Source organism: Camelus ferus, chromosome 5, assembly GCF_009834535.1.
Source record: "Camelus ferus isolate YT-003-E chromosome 5, BCGSAC_Cfer_1.0, whole genome shotgun sequence".
NCBI lineage: Eukaryota > Metazoa > Chordata > Mammalia > Artiodactyla > Camelidae > Camelus > Camelus ferus.
Window position 1 is genome coordinate 81,027,674 of NC_045700.1, and position 21,710 is coordinate 81,049,383.

A 21,710-nucleotide genomic window follows, 5' to 3' on the forward strand; every position below is an offset into this window, starting at 1 on the left:
CACCCCGGCCCGGCGGTCAGGCGGCTGGGGCGGAGCGGGAGCTACTGCCGTCTGCGGCGCAGCCCGGGGCCGAGTGAGAGGGGAAATGGAAGAGATCCGGGCTCGGGCCCCGCGCAGACCGCACCCTACCCATGTCCCTGCCTCCTGTGCGCTCGACAGCAAACCTGCGGCAAGGGCAGCACAGCCTCCTCCCCCTCGGGCGGGCGGCCCCGGCACTAGCCAGCCCTCGTCCCGCTCGTTCCTCTGCCGCGCGTACGCCCGCCCGCTGCCCTCGGCGCCCCCTGCACTGCCTGAGTTTGCCCTCCCCGCCCGGACGCGCCCCACCCCGCCTTGGCCAAGCCTCTGGGCTCCCCGCGGCTCCGGGGTGCCCCGCCAGGCGCTAACCTCCCGTACAGGAGCTGCCACCCCCACAGAGACCGCAACCCACGGCGCGGCCGGACGCGAGGGGCGGGGGGCAGTGGCCGGACCGCATAGCCGCCTACGGTGTCCCCTGCGGGGAAGTAAACCCAAAAGGCAGGAGGCCGCTCATAACCTGGTGCCCCACCCTAGCCCAGGAGACGCCCTCTCAGCTTGGTGGAGCTGAATTCTGTATCAACCCGGTGCACATCCCACGGCCGCCCGGTGTGAAGCTGGCAGTAGGGCATCCAACCTCCAGAAGAGTTTATAGGGGCTTTCGAGTTGGAAACACTGTTAAAAGGAGCAAGAGGAAGTTGCAAAGGAATAGGCCAAGGTGTAGAGAAGAGCGGATAATGGTGACATCAACAGAATACGGGAGGAACCCCCACTGACCACGTTAAAGTAGGGCAGCACAGATAGCAGGGGCAGGGGCTTGCTAAGATGCAAAAAACGATTGAGAGCCACCGGCATACAGAAGCTACTAAATAATTACTCTTTGAGCTCTACAAATGAAGAAGGACAGCCGAACACATGGAGGCAGCTAGAGAAGTAAACATGGGTTGTGTGTGTATTTTAATAAGACATTCAGGAAAGCTGAATGAATTTGGATTCATTCCGTTAAAACTAGAAAAGGCAAGTGTATTAAAAACAAACACCACCACCACAACAAACTATGTGATTTGGTTGCAACATTTTCCACAACTTCAACAGAGACAGAAATAAAAGGGTGAAAAATAAAAAAGTTTAAAAATTCTCATTTCAAGAATATTAATAGGTACAGTTCTTTTTTTGATGCTTATGTGCCTGATATATGGAAGTTACTAGCTATTATTATACTAAGCATTCTACTTGCATTATCTAATTTAAATTTGCAACTACAAATGAGCTATTATTATCCCCATTTTACAAATGAAGATTTTGAAGTTAGAGAAGAAAAGCAACTTGCTCCTGGCTGAGGGATTCAACCCCCCACCTCCCTCTGACCCCAAAGCCCCAGAGCCCTCACCAATACAGGATCTCTTTCTGTACATCATGCACCCATTCAGTACAACCTGGGTTTTGGATGTTGGAAGCTTTTCACAGATATACTCACATCATTTTCTCTGAATCAATTTTGTGAACACAAATTTAGAATTGGAAGGGACTCAAAAAAGAGTGCTTAATCCAAGCACATCATATTACAGAAAAGGAAACTGAGGCCCGTAGAAGGGAATTTAGGATGGCTCCACCAGGGTGGAAGGATAACTGTCACTTGGAAATGGGTCTTTTCATTTACTCCCCTTTGCCTGTTCTTCCTCCCCACACCCCATGTTCGATCTTATATTTGCATTCGGATTCTGTGTCTCCCAGTCACAGATTACTCCAGCATTACTTCTTTTTCTTGAAAGATTTTGAAGTGCTTTTACACATGTTTTCTGGGGCTCAAGAATGATCCCTGCAATATTCCCCACCCCTTCCCTCTCTCCTGCTTAGATTTCCTGGGCACACTACTCAGCGGGTCAGTACCTCTCCCAACCCAAACATATAGGGACTCTCTGTTTTTCAGAGGACCAAAAAATAAAATCCCATAGGCTTCCATCATCACCTATCTCAGTGTTTTATAATACTGTTTTAGAGAAGTTTTGCCTTCAATTCAATCTTTCTTTTGCCCTCTCTCTCTTTACAAATCAGCTCCTTTCCTGTTCTTCTGGCCTTACAGACGAGGACCATTGTCCTGCTTATAATCTCATATGCATGGTCTTGAAGAGCTGTTAACTTCATTTCCAGTCTTCTTAGTTCTCTAAGTGAAAGACATTGTCTTTAAGCTTCTCCCAGAGGTTCTAACTTAGAACCATTTATTAACTTTGCCATTCTTCCTCTCATTTCTCCTCTTATACTGTGATCCTATAGAATACAAATCTCTGGTAAAGATCTGATCAGCATCAAACAAGAATTACTTATGCAGTGCTGATACAGTTTAGCATCAGAGTGCTTCTATAGCAGGGGAACATTGGTTTAGATTGTGTCCACTAAGTCTAGATCCTCCTCTACCTGGCTAACTTAGGAGCAGTGATCAGGGTGTGTCCTGGGAGAAGCAGATTGGGTGGGCTAATAAATTTATCTAGTCTTTTCTCAATGACCGGGTACTTTAAGCACTTACTAGAATCTTCACAGTAACCCTCTGTGCACAGTAATTATTATTCTCATTTTACCAATCTACAGCTCTAAAGCTCTAAAGGTAAAGTACCTTGCCTATGGTCCCACAGTCAAGACTCGAACCCAGAGCTTTTTTGCTCCAAATCTGTAATCCTTTCTCAAGATACAATAGCCATTCAAGATCTGAATCTCAAATTTAGGTCAGCTTCAGTCCAATCTCCTTCAGCGGAGGAAGGAGGAGAGAATGGCAGAGATTGGAAGTGTCATAATTTCTATCGCAGTGACCTTGGAGTACTTTTAATCCAAATTGGGGCCTAAGGACCTTGGTCATTTCTTGGCTATCTTATGTTCTTAACTGTGCAGTTGATGTTGGGTAGCTTCTGAATTGAGCCATTCCATTAGACCTATCAAACAAAGTTTGGCTCTTTTTTTTGGTCACTGCCAGGCTTTTGCCAGTAGTAATACTGGAGAATAGATGTAGCCTTCACAAAATCCTTCTGAAGTTCACACAACCATCTTCATTTTATAAATGAGGAACTGAAGTCCAGAGCTTGTAAGTGAGAAAGCTGAAGCTGGAATCCAGGCCTGTTGACTCCATAATAATCCAGTTTCTTGGTGAGTGATTGGTGGGCAAACATGCTGGGTTGTTGACCTCTGTTCAAGTCACTCATTTTCTTTCTAAATCTAAGAGACTCTTGTTATCTTCATCTTCGGCTCTTAAGCTTCATACTCTGACCATTTCCCCAACTGGCTGGGATCACTCTGACTTCTACTGTTGATTTTTTTTTAACATTTATTTATTGAGTAATAGTCATTTTACAATGTTGTGTCAAATTCCAGTGTAGAGCACAATTTTTCAGTTATACATGAAAATATATATATTCATTGTCACTTTTTTTTTCGCTGTGAGCTACCAAAAGATCTTCTATATATTTCTACTGTTGATTTTTTGAAGAGGTTAGCAACTCCACCAGATTTCACCCATATATAAAAGTGAAGGAAGCATGCCTGTCCTTCCAGCCTCTGATCAGTGCAGAACACATTTGGAGATCCAATTAGAGCCACTCAAAACTAACAATGCTTTGAAAGCTGGCTATTGATTAGAAATGGGAATGTCAAGTTACCTTTGCCCTAACAATAAGCTCATTACAAGGCACTTCAGAGAGATTCAAGCATTAAAGACCTTGCTTTGATGACTTTGAAAAGGTAGGAAAAGTAGCAGAATTGGTAACAGAGTATCTTCCCATCAAGTCAGAGACTAAAGACTGTGGGAAACTCTTGTAGACAGAAAGACACTTGCAGACCGAAAGACACACATACAAATATATTTCTGTATATGGATAACATGTTGACTAACTAATGGGCTTTATTTCCACCCCCGTGTCTCTATTTGGGAAGAAATTAGTTGCTTAATGAGAATCTTAGAAGATACTTGTTCAGTGAATGTTCTGAGGGGAAGGGGTTCTACTCTTTTAATACTCAAGTGATGCTTTGACATGCCTGTCGGCTTTCCGTAACTGGATCTGTACTAGCCAACTCACTCTCTCTCACCTGTCTCTCTTGATCAAGATAACACCCGAAGGATGCCAGGGATCTATAGCCAAAGAGAGTCAAGAAGGTAGACAGTCACTTGCTTTTTAATAACTTATACTCCTAGTTGCTGCAAAATTACAAATTCATTCTGTTATGATTGTAGCTAACAAACAAACAAACAAAAGGTCTTTAACCCCACTCTCACCTTATGACTAGTTGCCCCAAACAAAAAGCATTACATTCATTTATATCCACAAATTTCTAAAACCACTTCAAGATACTGCTGGTGTGGAGGGGTGTGTGTGTGTGTGGTGATAATCTTTCTTCATTTATTTACTCAACAAGTATTTTTGAGCATCAACTAGGTACCAGACACTGTGTGAGGTGCTTGAGACATGAGAAAATACTAAAAACAAAAAACCACAAAGGTTCCTGCCTTTAAGGAGCTGTATTCTAGTGGGGAAGCACTGGGGAGACAAAAATAAATATACAAATAAGCAAAATATATGATATGTCAGAAGGGAATAAGAACTATGAACACAAAACATAAAACAGGGTAAAAGGATTGAGAGCAAAGCCAGCTTGTGGGGAGCGGTGCAAGGTCAGGAGGCAGGTCACTCTGTTAAGTAAGGTGGCCAGTGGAGGCCTCATTGAGAAGGTGTGACTTAAGCCAAGACCTTAAAGAGGCAAGGGCTTCAACCAAGCAGATACCTAAGGGAAGAGAGTTCTAGGCAGAGAGAAATGCATAGAGAAAAAGCCCTAACATGCTTGCATATTAGAGAAATAGCAAGACCAGTGTGATCAAAGAAGCAGCAAGGGGGAAATGCAGTAAATAAGCTTGACTTTCTACTTCCTGATCACGAGGGTGTTTTTCAAATTTTTTATGAAGCTCAGAGTGAAGATTATTTACCCTTTAAAGAGATTTATGTATTGACATGTAAATATGGACAGAATACAGTTAAGTAAAAGTAAAAGGTAACAGGACAGGGTTTATCGGTAGGATTCTCCTAAATTAAAAAAAAAAAAGAGATACCTGGCTCTTTCTACTTCACACACTTGAAAAACTTTGGGGGAGGGGGAAATCTATGCTGTAAGAATCATCTTTGGATCATAGGCTTCTTGAGAGCAAAAGATACGTCTCTGTGGCCATAATACAGCAAGTAGCATGATGGCCCTGTTAACGGGAATGTTAGTGAGTAAGCAGTCAGTATGTATATGAGTTAATACACATCTAAGTATTCCTGTCTCTTGTTGAATGTGGGTTTTTCTATATTCCCAACACATTTCCAACAAACCTGGAATGTTCCTATTGGACTTTCCCATTTGCAGTTCAAGTCTATGTACAGCAAAATCAACTTGGTTTCTTACATTCCCCTTCCTCATCAGGAAGATAGCTCATCCTTTAGAGCTTCCACTGGGGATTTTTCTTCACCTTGAATTCTTCCCACTAGTTACCCAAGTTTCTTCTTTTTCCCCCAAGTTCCTTAACTGTTGAAATGCTTTCCATCATCTTTAAATCATTTTTTTTTATCAGTTTCATACCTGCTTCAATTCCATTTGATGACTGCTATTAGGGTATTTTTGAGATTCCCACCCAGAAGCATACACATCTCTTAGAGTCTCACTCCCAGGGTATTTTCCAGATGTCTTTCTGGTGGGAAGCTCAGTTCCCGCTAAGCAGCCCCTGCTTTAAAATGGCTTTGATGAATGACCCACAGGAGCCATGCTAGTCCCTGAATCATCATAGCACCTGAGGGAGAAAACATTAAATGCCCTCTGCTGCTGCTCTATTCCCATCCTATATGAAGAGATTAAGTACATACAGTTTCGTTTGGCACAGTTCTGCTATTTTCGTTCTTCAAATCCTACAAAAGCACATACACTTTGACCGTTCAATAGTCCACAGTGCTGGAACTGGGGCATCACTGTACTTCATCTCATTGACTGGTGACAGCTCCAAAAGCAATGTGGCGACAACTTGTTCCCAGTCCATCCTGGGTGCATGAGAGCCAAGTACAAACTCAAAGTTGGCTACTTCACAGGCTGGGTGTCCTAAGATCTGCAAGAGGAACGTCCTCTGCCTTTTCCTGGACATATCACCATGTTAATTTTCCCCTTTAGCACAATCCAGACATTGCATCTTTTTTTTTTTATTCAAAATGCCATTGTATAGCTTATCTATTTCCTCTGTCCTGCTATTCTAATTATATAAATTACCCTGCCACAGTTAATTTGTACTTATTAAACAGAGCAACCTAATGGACCTTACCACTACCAGAAAACTACTCAAGTTGGGGTATCAGTATCACCTTACATTATTAGAGTATTATTTATATTGCTGTTTTATCAGGTTACTAATGAAACAGAAATATTTGTTACCAGCTTCCCTTCCCCACAACCAGTGCCTTCCATATGTGACATCTGACCAACTGGCATGTCTTTGTGTCTGGAAGCGCCAGGCAGCAGTAGTAAATGAAACTGGCAGTCTTTCCTTCTCATCTGGCAGGAGTCCTTTTCTGTCTTGAATAAGAAATCTCTTACCACCCTGGATTCCCAGCAGTACTGCTCTTGACCCCTGAGCACACACCCAGACCCAGGGGCTCCCCCACCACCCCCTGCTCACTTCTCAAGGCCTGGAGTGGGAGGGGAGAGGCAGGATGGAGTGTCAGTCAAGAGGATTACCCTTCCCCTACTCCATCCTCCCTTCTTCTGTCACCCATTTCTGAGTGGCTGTCGATCCTATCAGGGGTCCATAAAGCCAGGAGGACTCTGGCCCAGGAGAGGGGGGTAGGGGTTAGGCAAACAGGCCAGGGAGGCAGCTGGTTGAAATTTAACCACAATATTCTTGGTCTCTATTGTTTTGAGTGAGGCCCAATATTTCCACAGCAGGATTATAGGATCTGATTAACCATGTTAGACAACAATGCCGAGCTGGGATGGGCTTCCCCTTCCAGCTGCCAATATGAAAAAGTAAATACAACACCCAGATTTCAGAAGGGTCTCCAGCAGCCCCCAAGGCCTACTCCCCAATTCTCACCCTGCCACTGCTTTGGGCCCCAAAGTGAGGGGAGGGAGGAAGAGTATGGTACTGCATGCTCCTTTAACTCCTGGCCCTGGGCCCAGCAGGACGAGTACCCTGGCACAACATTCCCAGGTGAGTCAATGGCTGTGCGTTCCCCACACCCTGGAGTTCCCACACCCTGGAGTTCTTCCAGTGCTTCTTCCGGGTTCCCCTAGGCTGGCCCACATTCTCAGGAACCCATGAGAGTTAGGAGCTGAGAGAGGATCTGAGAGGCTAGCGCTCACTCAAAGGATCCAGGGGTATGAAAAGTACAGCAAAATTGGTTGGGTTCTGGGAAAGAGAAACTGAGAGCAGGTAGGACTTCACAGCTTAGAAGAGACAGGGCTTTTGCTAGAACTTTGCTTTGGTGCTGCCTCATGACTGCCCGTGGGCCAAGGTAGAAAAATGAGACCCCAGAATTGAGGGAAAGCATAAGGGGCCACCATAAAGCAAAGTCTCAGGAGATGAGAAAGTACTCATTGATGGGTCCGGGATGGAAGTCAGAGGAGAGAGAGGCTTCTAGATCCTCAAGTAGAGGATTCCCCAGGGTCCCTCCCCATCACAAACAGACAAGCTTACCTCACACTCTCCCCTCTCTGAATGTTTCCCCTCAGGGTAGGATCTTCTGAAGCCCTGTCCAAGAGAACATGGAAGAAAAATGCAGCACTAAGAAGCCCTCAACAAGAAACCCCGTAGCAGTTTCCAGGTCACAGGAGCCAGGGAAAACCTTCCCTCACAGTGTGGGCTCCCTTCTCTTCCAGCATTTCTCTATCTAAGTACCTCGCAAAACCCATTACACTCCTTTGAGTCCATACCTTTACTCTTGTTGGTAACAGGGACTAGGAATCAAGGGTTGAGCTCTGAGTTTGGTGGCTTCCTTGTAGAATGTCACTTACTCCTTCTGAACAGTTTCTTCTTCAGGAAAATTAGAAGATAGAAAAATACTTCTGGGCAGAGCTCAGAAAAGCATATCATGATTGTTTGAAAACCCAGTTAACATAAAGTTGTATCCTTCAGGAGTATAATATCACCATGGTGATATTTTTTGAGTTAGTGTTAAAAACTGACCCTGTTCTCAAAGAGTATAATCCAATGTAAGGAAGAAAACAAAAAGTGCAGAGGAAATGTGCAGGTAAACACTGCTTATATTAATAGTACAAATAGTGAGGAGGTGGGCAGAACAGATAAAGTGAATTTACCACATCATGATGGAGGGTAATTAAAGGGATTTTAGGTTTCCCCAATACTCTTTGGAGCAAATCCTCCTAGTGAATAGGAGGGAATGAAGGACAGAATAATTGGAGAAAAGGAAATGCCCCTGGTGACAATGTCAAGAACGAGACCAGATCCCGGATGAGAAGAGGCATGGCCTTTTCCATCCCCACTCCTGCCATCTCTGTACGAAAGATGACACACAAGCTCCTGCTCATCTCCCAGCAGACCAGGGTGAAGGAGGAGCTAAGGGCTTCGAACAGGAAGGCAAGAAAAGGGAGTTCAAATGGACCATGGGATAAAATTAAGAAGCAGTGGGGCTGAGTATTCTGGAGACTTGAGCATCTCTTCCTCCCCTAAGTGTTCTCTAAAGGTGAACTGCATTAGACCTGTGGAAGGATCTTGGTCTGACAGGGACAGATTCTTTCCAACTCCAGAGCACAGGACCACAGATCTCACTCTTTGCCACCTTACACCCTAGGGACTCCAGGGCTAGATCCTCGGAATTCAGAGAATAGAAGCTCCTTTCTCCCTTTTCAGTAAGTATTATCCCTTGGAAACACTCCTTGATCTAGGAGACCAGCTGACTGGTTCTAGAACAACCTTCGTGGGGTGTTCAGGACCTGGCTCAGGCTCTGCCTTCAGGGATGCTGGGAAAGCCCTCAGTGAGGCCTGAGAGGAGGTGCTTGCCCAACTGGAGTACTAAAGGGTGAAGATTTCTCTCCCTGTAAAGAGCGTGCCTGTCCTGGCTGACTGTGGGGGGAGGGGGTGAATCAGCCTGCAGGGCCAACTATGCCTTGCAGCCTAGGTGGCGCTATTTCTCTACTTTTTAGGTCAAGTTCCTGCAGGAACTTCCTCGAGGTCTCTAGTCCTGCTCCTGGTTTGCTGGCTTACTCCTGTAAACCACCTTATATTATTTTTTTTTCTAAAAATACTCCAAAGCAATTGAAAGAGTCCCTTCTCCCACCAGCCAGCCCTGGCCCCAGCCTCGGCCCCGGGGAGCGGGCGGGTAGGCGGGGAGGTGGGCCACTGCTTTATTAAACACAGGGAAAACTAATATTTACGGAATAAAATTTATGGAGCAGCCACGAGAATTCGACCCTTTTATGTGTATAGGGAGTGGGGGTTGGGCCAAGCTGGGGGCCGCAGGGAGGGGCCCAAGCCAGGGGGCAGGGCTGGAATAGAGCCTAGCTAGGCCAATTTGTCAAGGCAGGGATTTCCCTGGAGTTGCCCTGGGATGAATGATTTTCAACCACCACCCCTTGCTTTGAGGGGCAAGAGTTTCAGGGCAAGACTGCCTGAGGCAGGGCCTCAGCCTCAGGGAGCAGTTTCTCTAAGGATGTGTTTGGGCCATATCCCCATGGGGGCAGCAACCTTAGGGGATAAAGGAGGCAGTAGGTGGGGAGGTCATTGGGCATACTGTAACTTAAACTCTTTAAAAAGTCACAGGTTCTTTTGAGAACATGAGAAATACATATATATGCTCTTAGGATTTTACTTACAATTTTAGGGGATTCACAAACCCCTGATCACCCTCTGATTAAAAATGCCTGCTCTTGAAACTGTGCTCTTAGGGCAGGGGGATTACTGAGGATGAAGAACCCTTTTTCCCTCCTAGCTTGCTGCTGAAGTCTTTCCATTTTCCACGTGGCCTCATACCTTGAAATCTGGCTATCTAAATTATGCCAATGAAACTAAAGAACAAAGTGAGTCACCTGACAGATTGTTTTTACATAGTTCCCAATTCACTTCAATGATAGTCACCCTGAGGGCACAGACTGTGGCACTGGTCTGGAGGTAAAGAAAGTTATCAGCAACTGGGAATGAGCCCTGGTGGAGCTCTCAGACTCTGCCAGCAGGTAAAGGCCTGGGCATAAGACCTGGAGTCCTCCAAGGCTCCCATCTTGAAGAGCCAATGGAGAGTAGAACAGCCTCCTGAAAGGGTCACAGGAGATGACTGGTCACAGTGGAAGATAAGAAAGAATGATTTTACATCCTTCCTGGAAAATGTTTTCAGTAATGTATACAATAATGCAGTTCAGAACTCAGCTGTCTGGGTTCAAATTCTGGCTGTTATTTATTAACTGTGTAACCTCTGATAAGTCATTTAATCCCTTCAAGACTACATTTCCTAATGGGTTAACAGTATCTTCCTCAAATGATGCTGTGAGGATTCAATGTCAGGCACTTATTAGAGTCCCTGGTATACATGAACTGCTCAATAAATGGTAGCTGTTTATTACTGCTGTTATAATCATTATTATTTTATTATTACTTAGATCATCATCTTCCCCCAAGACTTGACACGGGGACAGAAACACCAGTACCAGGTAGAAAGGACTGGTGAATGAGGAGGCATTTGACGATCATAAGTAAATAAACCAGAAAAGGCCTCTGTGGTTTTTGCCCCAACTCCTTCCTCTACCTAACAGCTCCCAGTGAACATCTGAGTTCTACTTTCCTTCCTGTCTCTCCAGGTAAAGTTTCAGATGGTCTTACCTACAGAGGAAAACTCAGCAGAGAAGGCCAAGGAACTCTGCCAATCCTGGTCTGCAAAATCGTGCTAGATTTGTCCAAAGAATCAACTTTCTAACTGTCTAAGAGTCTGTGTATCTCACATAGCCTTTACATTTTTTCCTGCTAAGTACTATTCATTTTATAGGTTAATTCTGTTGGTCCCAGAGAACTCCTGTGGCTATTTCCTGGCCCCTGTCATCCTATCTTTTCTAGTTCATCTAGTTACTATGCTATCTGAAGTGGAGTAAAGGATGGGAAAGTAAAATTCCTTTTTCTTTCACTCTGGGAAACTAACTTGGCCTTAGTGCTTAGAGCTGTTTGTAGTTTCAATCCCCTATTGTGGTTTAACCTGTTATCTATGCCTTAGAAACATTTTAAAAACCAAAAACAAAACCCTTATCAATTGGGCAAAGGAAAGCAGAAGCCATCTGTTCTGTCTAGTGTCCACCATGGAGAAAGATCTCAAGATCAAAGCTCTTGAATGGAAGCTTAGTACAGGCCACAGAAGAGAAGCATAAGAAGAATGTGAAGGATTGGACTGATGGCCTAGGCTTCATCCAGAGACAACATGGGGTGGGATGCAGTTAAGTGAAGTGGGCTGGTTATGTACTCCATAGATAAGCAATCTCAAAAGCAGGGGAGTGTGAGTGCTTTCTATTCCATGCTAAAGAGAGAAGAGGGTCTCTGGGGAGCATCTGGGACTAGCTAAGGACTCTTAAGAAAGGTAGACTAGCCTTCCTAAGCATGTTGTGCCTTTTTGTTGACTTGTCCCATATACCTAAAGTCCACGGTAGATCTTGGGTCTAGAGACCTTCCACCTAAAAAAGGCGGTATGGGATACACAGAGACTGGCTTCCACTCAGATGGAGAAGGCTAATGCCTGATGGGTTGGGGGCAGGGCTCCCTCAGTTAATAATACCCATGCCTGTCAACGTGAACTTCAGTTGTCCTTCCCTTACAGTGGAGCCCCTGACTATATAACTGTCAGAGAGGCTGCTGCCATGGGAACTCCTTTCAAAGTGACATTAGAAAACTACTCTCCAAGTCCATCCTCAGCAGTTGAGATAGTGACAGGTTAACTGAAGAGCCCCCTTGGCTTCTTCCTCTTGACCTTTAACAGCTGAGGCCTCTGCACAGGGCTTGAAGGAACCTAGAAAAAAAGGAACCCAAGTTAATAGAGGTTTTGAACAGTTCTACTTAAGTTAGGAAAGGAACTTCCTTCCTCCCAGGGCTCTGGTTAAGATAGGTGGCTGACACAGGAGCTTGAAGTCCATGTCAGGCAGTGAATGTGATATAAGACTTTATGCAGGAGATACAGACATCCCTTCTCATCTAGGAAACAACCTCCTAGCCCATCACTGGAAGTATAATAAGGTATAAAAGGAGTAAAGGTCCATCATTCAGAAGAATTGCAGAGAGGAGACAGTGGGGGAAGATGCAAAAGACCACGACTCTCCATCTAGAAATCCACAATTTAGACGCCTGGTCACAAATACCACGCCCACCCACCCAATGTTGTTAGGGCAGTGTCAACTAGGTGACAATTCCAGGAACCACTGGCGTGGGGACTATAGGTACAGTCTCTCCCAACTCTTGAAATGCCATCCAGGATGCTGCTCATGACTTACTGTGGGCTCTTTCTCAGGCTCTGGGAGCGATGGTGCTAAGGAGACTGGCTCTTCTGGCTGGTTCAGAAGTTGGCTATCAGTTCCTTGTGAGGGGGCACTGCTTGAGGTCTGGGGAGCTCCTGAAATCAAAAAGATCAAGGGAAGATACTGATAAATGTCTTTTTCTTATCAGGAAGGCATTTGCATTTAACAAGTATTCTGACAAAGGCCAGGCCTTGGTACTAATATGTAAGCAGACACAAATCCATTTCCAACTAACTTTGGAAAACCCTGTTTCTACTATAAAGATACCCCAGGCCAACTTTAACCACATAGGACAAGAATCTCCTTGACTCAAAACAGCTAACTGTTCTACATATTGCCTGCCATGTCTCAGGTGTAAGGATTAATCTTTCTCCTGGTTCTCTCACTAATTCTCTTAAGCATCAGTCTCAATAATACTTTCTGCAGTGATGGAAATTTTCTGTAGCTGCGCTGACCAACTTGGTAGTCACTGGCCACCTGCGGCTATTGAACACTGGAAATGAGCAAATGAGGAGATGAAATTTTCATTTTATTTAATTTTTATTAATTTAAATTAAAGTACCCACAAGTGGCTAGAGCTACCATACTGGACAGCACAAACCTAGACCCTGATTCTAAGCCCAGAAAGACCAAGTACCTCTGGAGCTACTTACCAGTGCCTTGATGCTTCTGTCCCACTTGGATCTCTTGTCTGGCGACTGCCATATACAGACTCTGTAGATTCATGACAAAGGGTCTTCCATCACCAACACTGCATGCCTCTGGTAGTTTCTATAGGGGAGAGGAGATGCTATCATTGGTTACATGGTATTGCTAAAGAAATTTGATATCCCACTGGCAGAACTGGCATCAACCTCAAAAGAATTTATACAGAGAAGTTAGATCCAATATAGGACGTTCATATCCAAACCTGTTGGGACCAATATAAAGACCTCTTGGGAGATCTTCTCCTTTGAAAGGCAACTCCAAATGAATATTTTTATTTTCCTCAGTACTTGGTCTATTATGTTTCCCCATGAATACCTCATAGGTGTCTAGGTTCTTTCTTCCAAAAGGATGACCTCTTAGAGGACTATTTTAGGAAACTACCTTCCCTAAATTGTCCCTGAGCTGTACAGATAAGTATTTTAATTAAATTCACTCCAAAATTTCTGCAGTAGAGAGAGAAAAAGGATGAAATCCAGGAAAGGGGAAAGAGAGCAAAAGGGGAATGACAGACTGAGAGACGAGAATAAATTATGGAGCTGTGACACTCAGTGAAAGGAGACGGGAGAAATAAAGTTTGCAAAGCTCTGGAGGCTTGCCTGCCATTTTATATTCCATACTGCAATCCCACTGTGCTTTACTGTAAGCCATGGACTCACAATGTGGTGATATTTCCCCAAGGTGGGGAGAAAAATCTGCTCTTGCGGGGGGGGGGGGTGAAAAAAAATCTCACTCTTTTAATGTATAAAGCATACATACACAAAGAGTGCATAAACAATTTTGGTATATCTGTGCTATTAAAATTTCCTGAGGGGAGATGATTAGGAGAAAATGTCTTAAAAAGGTTCCTCCAGGAGGTGATAATGAAACAAAGTTTAGAAATACTGCTATAATCACACTATATTTATCTGTTTCCTTTAGTGTAGAATGAACTGTGGATTTAAATCCACAGCAAAATGCTTTGCCTAGTTCAAGTTTCATACACTTGGCTGAACTGAGTCGAAGTAATGGCTGAAGACTGAAGAAAGTGCAATAAAAATGAGATGAAAGAGTATGGTGTCCAGTGGACCCAAACCTGGCTGTACTTCAGAATCTTGGAAAGGGCCCAGAACTACTTCATCTGTCCCTATGCATTCAAATTGTCATGGTTCCCAGCCAAGTTAGCAGGTCTCCAAGGGGAAGCCATGCCAGCAGCTCACATGGGAACAAACCCAAGAATCCTGGATTGGCCCACATCTCATGTCAAGGGAACTTTCTCTGTGCTATAAGGGCACTCATTTCTGAAAATCACTGTGGAAGAAGGCTGGAAGAGAGAAAGTGGGACAAGCAGTGAAGCAGAATCTTGAACCACAGTCAAGATTACATGGCTATCTTTCTGTGAGTACAGTGCTAGCTGAAAAACTTGTTGATCCCCAGGAAATGTAACATAGATTTCTACTCCAACCTTACTCACATAAAGACTATATCAGCCATGGACTTTCACTGGAAACCACAGACGATGAATCAGGAGTCTTGAGTGCAGACTTTGCTTCCAGCAGTAATCACGCTAGAAGTGCAACAGCCCCTTCAGCAGTATTCCCTGAGGAATGAACTGAAACTGACCATGTACATCTACCTTACCTCACTCTCCTTCCTCAGTTCAGCTCTCCAACCGCCAAGCCACCTCTTCCAGCAGAAGGTTCTCTACTCTACGGCCAGAGAGCCCTGATAGCAGAGAAGCAAACAGCTTCCCCATCCTCACAGCTCACATCTCTAGGATCCCCCTTCACACTGCCCAGGGATTGTGGCCTCTCTTAGGGCCATCCACACACGGCTTAGTAGGCACTGTGCTGTCTGTACAAACGGGCTAGGCAGAATCTAGGCAGGGCAAGGTCATCTCCTCCTGCCCTTTCTATGAACTAAACAGACTCATAAAATTTCCAGGGTGACCTTTAGCCGACTCAGGTATTAAGCCTCAAAATGAAGTACCAGAAATAAATGGCCACTAAAGCTAGTGATGTCCTGGACCTAAGTCCAAATCCAGAACCTATATCTTAGCCCTTCTATCCTTTCCCTTCTCAGAGAGGTTTGGTCCTGCAGTTGCTGCCATCCCACCCAAGGATCTATTCTCAGAAAAGTACTAGGAGAATATTGGTACATTGCCACATATTTACTATGTGCTAGACACTATTCTATGTATTTAAATGCATTAACACATTTTGTGTTATTCACTGCTATTTCCCTGGCACCTAGAACAACTGGCCCATAGGAGAGGCTCAACAACTATGCGTGAATGAAGGAATATGGTAGGCATGAGTCCGACCCCATCTTGCTGAGGCAGTCACAGCTAGTGAGTGGTGGGACAGGATTAGAATCCAGACAGTCTGGCTTCAGGGCCCACACATATGATGACTACCCTATTTACTTCTCTGAACAGCAGAATTTTAGACTAAAGGGCAGTACAGCCTTCCCCAGGATTACAACCCTTAATCCCTCACATCACAGATCATCTGCCTATATTCCCATCCAGCTCAGGAACAAGCTTTCTCAAGGGACAAGAAAAAGGAGGCAGCTGGCCCCACGTGGAACCCTCGGGGGGGGGGGCAGAGGAGGGCTAAAAGGCTGTGTCATCAATCCTATTCTAGCCATTCCCCATCATCACTGATTCCTTGGGCATCATTCTCAGAACATGCTAAGGAAGAGAGGTGGAGAGGCCTGAGCCTGGGAAGGAGGGACATTAGCTCCCTGTGCAGGACAATGGTAGGGGTGAGCTTGGGCAGGCAGCGGAGATCAAAGGGAGAAGCTGGAGTCAGGACTAAGAAAAGCAAACAGCAGTGCCCCCTGCTATAAGTACACCTGAACCAGGAGCAAGGTGTACCAGCCACAAGCAGGTCACTGCCCAGAGTGGGGAAGGGAGAAGAGCCAGGTCAGTCTCCTGTATAATGTGTTCATCTGATTAACTCAGAATCAATTCTACTCAGCAAAGAAGCTACTGAGAGTCTACTATGTGCCAGGCCCTGTGGGACTGAGGAGGGAGAAGTGTACACCCCAGTCCTTCCCTCCTCAGAGGACAGAGTCGGTACAAAGATAGATAAATCAGAGGCCCCGACTCAAAGAGTTTATATTCATACGTGGAAGAGAGGCAGATTCAGGTCTCTCTCGCTTTCTGAAAGTTTGCTTTATGCCACCTTGTTTTTTGGAAAAGCCTACATTAGTACCTGTTTTCAGTAACTGGAAGAAATTCAAAGATTTCCGCTTTAGAAAAACAGGTCATTCAGGGAGGGTATAGCTCAAGTGGTAGAGCATATACTTAGCATGTACTAGGTCCTGGGCTCAATCCCCAGTACCTCCGTTAAAAAAAATTAAATAAATAAACCTAATTACCTCACCCCCCCCCAAAAAAAAGAGTGCCTCCTAGAAAGCAGGTCATTGCTTCTTCACTTTATGCCATTTCAGCTTACAAAAGGTTTCATAGAGAGCTCTACTTTCAGAGAGCAGGGGAACCTGTATATTTGTGTTTTTTCAAGCATTATAACAGAGTTATAAACAAATGGTAATAAGAACCCAGAGAAGAAGAAAGGAAGAAAGTCCCACTGAGAGTCCTGCAAAACACTTCAGAGGTGGTGACATTGAGTTAAGCCTCGCAAAGTTAGACAATGTGGTGGAAGTATTTGAGGCACAAAGGTGTGAAAAGACAGGACAGGTGGGTGTATCTCATGGAAAAGCAGACTAGAAGGCTAAATTCATATCCACCAGACTGCAAAGGACTTTTCTGAATTAAGGATATGCCCATGGGAATTCCCTTTGCTTTACAAAGTAGCTTTCTCTGCTATACAACTGCTTACCAAGGCTTCCTTGGCTTCAAACTATTACTGATACAACAGTGAGGAATCAGAAGATTCCTCTAGGCTTCCCTTTTTAGGTTTTCTGCTACATTTAGAACCTCTTCACTAATTTCTGCCAGTACTGTGACTCTATCATAGCCACAGGGTCCACATCACTCTCCTGTCTCCCACAGCTGTGTTACTCTCCAACATCCAATTCACTAGGACTCTGGCCCCTGCTATATGGCCATATCAGAAGCATTAGAAAAACCAAAGTTACAGAAATCACAAAGGCCACTTTATTTCCCCTTCATGTCCCTATGGCAGCCATCTTGGTTCCTAGGCCCTAAATGCCCATCCTTTTACAATAACTCCCATCTTCACTGAGTCTAAAACTCACTCTCAGTGGTCTGGAAATCCCAAGACCCCCTCCTACTCTATAATCCCAACAGGATCTGCTGGAGCAATCCCAATTGCCATTTTCAACTAGAAATAAAAGGTCTGATCTCACCTCCACTCCCCACCCCCATCTCACCTCCTTTCCTCTGAGGCTGCTTCAGAAAACAAACTTTGAGAATCCTGGGTAAGGAAAGACTGGCCCCCGATATACTGCTCATCCTACTCAGTATGGACCCACAGGTGACACATACAGGTTTAAAGATAGAAGAGAAAGGAGAAATGAGCATGCTGGAGCTCCTGGCATCAGCCCTGAATAGGTCTTTGGTTCCTGCACCAGCCCCAGAAGCTGGCACAGACCCAAGGCCCTGACACTGACTGTCACAATATCACAACCTCCAGGGCAGGGCCCCCAGTATGTGACCTCCTAAGGGTAAGAATCCTCTCCTCCCTCTTGCAGTGTGTTAAACTCTGCTATACTAGATACAAACTTCCCTCCCTAGGGGGTTCAAGTCTCAGGTTAGGAAATCATGGTAATTTTCATCATTAGCTCCTCTTAGGGGTAAGAACGCATTAGAAAACCCTTCTAAGCTCTCAAATTACTAAAGGGTTACCAAAATAAATAGAAAAAAAGAAAGGGAAAGAAAAATGGTTCAGGAAGAGGGCTCTAAGAAGAAAGACTCTTCAGAATAGAATTCCTCCCCCAACCATCCATTCATTTGGTAAATATTTACTGATAACCTCCAATGTTCAGAATGATGTGGATGCTGGGGATATAGTACAGTGAATAAAAGAGATAAAAATCCCCTGCCTTCCTGAAGTTTACATTTTAAAGAAGGGAGACTAAGGACAGACCCAGCTAATTGAAATATATACTCTATCACATGGTTTTAGCACCACAGAGAAAAATAAATCAGCACAGGCATTATGGGAAAAGGGCAGGAATGTGCTGCACTTTTAAACAGAGGTCAAAAAAGGCCTCACTGAGAGGTAACACTTTAAAAAGACCTAAAGGGAAGTAAGAGAATGATCCATGTCGGTATCTAGATCAAGTGACCAGATTCCCAGTTTGCCTGGGTCAGTCCCAGTTTATGCTTGTTGTCATTTATTAATAGAGCTCCTTTTCTCTCTTATAGGTGTCCCAATTTGGATGATAAATTAGATGGTCACCCTATAACAGAGGAAGAGCATGGCAGGTAGGTAGATATGAATCTGTGTGTTTTTTTGAAATCATGAGATAACGTAGTATATGATCTTTCATTCTGTAAGATTGGAAGCTGTTAAAGTTTATAAGCAGAAGAGTGAAATGGTCTGGTTTACATTTCAAAAGATCGCTTTGAGTATAGAAAGACAAGAAGTGGGCAAATTTGTTAGGAGTCTGCTACAATAACCAAGTAGGAGACGAAGGTAGCTGCAGCCTGGGTGGAACAGTGCAGGTGGTGAGAAGTGGTCAGATTCTGGATATATTTGAAGATATGCCCAATAGGATTTGCTGATGGGTTGGGTGTAGGATGTGAAAGGAGTTAAGGATAACTCTACTCCAGGGCATAAGGTAGATGTTACAGAGAGATGATCCAGAACCCTAAAATAAAATCCCTAAATCAGAGATAAACTGAAATGGCCCCTGAGTCCATAACACAGACTCAGCTTGGGTAGTAAAAGAGGGAGAGTCAGAGGGAAAGGTGAACCCAAAGCCCAAGGGAAGTATCAAAAATGTTTAAAAAGAGAAAGCTGAAAGTGGCTTCTCAAAGAGGAAGAAGCAAAACTATCCAGGAATTAGGGGGAAATTCTCAGAAAAAAAAAAAAAGAGAGAAGTAGAAATGCTATTTAAGTTCTGGTTTTGGAGACTCAAAGATTTGGATTTGTACGTAAGGTCTTCTATTTGTCAGTTGTGACACTTTGGGCAAGTTATTATAGTTAATCAATGTCATTTTAAGAAAGAGAAAGAAAGATGGAGGGTTGGGTAGATCTAGGGGCTGGGGAGCAGATTGAGACTAACATCTACATCATAGAGTTCATAAAAGGATTAAATGAGAGAGTAGAATAAGTACCCAAGAAATGTCTGTCCCCTCCCTCTGAAGGCAAAGGATGCTCAAGAAATACTCTCATGCTCTACTGCATAGAAAAGCCAGGGTCTGATCCAGTTATCAACCTTGCCCCACTGCATCCTAAAGAATATGATCTAACAATTCAGTGACTAGTCAAAGCCCAGGTCAGGGGAGATATGATCACATTACGCTGTGGGTAGTCACTGTCCACCATCACCACACAAGTCCAATCCTCAGTCTCTGGTAAGGACCAAGGCCACATGGCTTTTGTATCAGAAGGTCCTGGCTTTAAATCCTGGCTTTGCCATTTAGCAGCTATGTTACCAACCTCTTTCAGCCCCCGTACCCTCACCAGTACAATGAGATCAATATCTACTTTTATGAGACTGATAGAAGGGTTACATGAGATAGCACATGTAAAGGATGCCTGCTCCATATATGTTATGTCTCTTTACCTCCCCCAAGCTGCTCTTGTTGCCTCTCAAAGATCTCCTTTACTCTCCTCATGTTCAGAACCTAACCAAGAGGCCAAGGTTTCATTTTCATTCTCTTCATCCTCTTTTTTGGGTCGGGGTGGATGGGTATAATAGTGGACAGTAAATCTCCCTATTCTAAAAGCTCACAAAGCACAAACAGCTACTCCCTAAAAATTTTTAGCTAAAGTATTCCACGCAGCCCAACTTGTCCAACAATGATTCTACCAGGAACCCTTTGTCACCACTGTTTCCTGCTCCCAGTGTGGGCTGTGCAAGAGGTTTGCTATGGCATTCCCATTTTAAAGGAATATACACTCAGTAAAGGGTATCTGAAAAGCAGAAAAACGTGGCCTGCAGAAACATCATCCAAATAGTTAGCCACATATTTTTGATGGGATAAATCTCACAGTTTTTTCAGAGTCTGAGATTAAAAAAACCAAAAGTTCACATAAAGGACAGAGAAAGAGATGTGGTGGTGATGTCCGGGTTTTTAAAGGACAACCAGTTCACTCTCTCTTCTCCTCACTGGAAGTTTTTCCATAGCAGCTCACTTGGATGAAGTATTTCAGGCAAGATCCAACCCCAAGGGGTCCCTCTGTGTCGTCCCTCACAGAGTAACCCTCCGAGTCCTCTCAGTTCACTGATCAAAAACCTTGGTGACTTGGGAGAGACCCAGTACTTGGAGGATACAAAGCATGCTGCCCTTGAGAGCGTATGTGAAGTGGACAAGACAGCTGACTTGCTCCTGTGTTTGGTCTGGTTTGGTTTTGTTGGGTCTGTGTCGCTGCACAAGGCCTGCCCTGACCACCCTGCCCTGCCGTGGCTGACCTCACTATGCTCTCCCATTGGCCTCTTGTTCCTGCACACCCAACCACCCACTCTGCATTGGGCTCTGCTAAGGAAACAACACAGACAGACCTGAATTTCATCTTGTGTGTGAGATCTTGCAAATTAAACAGAGTCCACCTCTGGCCTGCCCCCTTTTAAAACAAGGTGGGAGAATGGATGCATGCACACATTCACATATTCAAGCATGCATGCATGCAATCCAGTCAAATCCCCACATCACTTTCTTTGTGGCTCGCCCTTCACAATAGGATAATTTTGCTGCCTCAATCTCCCTCACGGTGCTGGAAATGCAATTGAGATAAGATAGGTACACAGTTCAAAACAATATGAGATAAAAGTCCAGACTTTTCTGGTTCTGCTTGAGGCCTAGGTAGCTCCCTGAACTGCACAGTCAGAAGAGAAGGGAGATGGGAAGAAAGACTATAGAGGTCCAAACAGGAGGCTTGAATAACGTTAGTAAGATTAAGATTTTGGAATGGTTTCCAACATACTAGGTACTAGTCTAAGCATCTTTATTTATTTTACTATTTTGTGGGGGGAGGGAGGTAGTTAGGTTTGTTTGTTTATTTATTTATTTTTAGAGGAGGTTCTGGGGATTGAACCCAGGACCTTGTGCATGGTAAGCATGCACTCTACCGCGTGAGCTATGCCCTCCCCCTAGGCTAAGCATCTTAATGCATTATCCAATTAATCTCCACAGTAACCCTGTCAGGGAGGCACTAAAATCATTCTCATTTAACATATGAGAAAACAAGGGCTCAGAGAGGTTATGAAACTTGACCAAGGCCACAGCTAAAAAGTATGATATTAGCTACTGACAGCTAGCTAAGTGTTCAGGGAATCATTCTTTGCATTAAGGTAAGAAAGAGGACCACTCTAAATTTTACATGGTTGTGTCACTGCTTTTTAAGGATAAAAAGACTGCT

At 44.3% G+C, this 21,710-nt stretch overlaps 1 protein-coding gene across 6 annotated transcripts in view; it reads right to left on the minus strand.

The window, feature by feature from the left end:
• Positions 1-6,574: 6,574 nt before the first annotated feature.
• Positions 6,575-21,710, minus strand: part of NHEJ1 (non-homologous end joining factor 1) — a 79,469-nt gene continuing 64,333 nt past the window's right edge. For all 6 annotated transcript variants that reach the window (XM_014561028.2, XM_006186853.3, XM_014561027.2 and 3 more), the window contains 3 exons: positions 13,161-13,278; positions 12,484-12,602; positions 6,575-12,005 (listed from right to left, as the gene is read on the minus strand). In XM_014561028.2, coding sequence (XP_014416514.1) covers positions 11,931-12,005; positions 12,484-12,602; positions 13,161-13,278 — 312 coding nt within the window. In that variant the 3' untranslated portion in view covers positions 6,575-11,930. The remainder of the gene's footprint in view (positions 12,006-12,483; positions 12,603-13,160; positions 13,279-21,710) is intronic.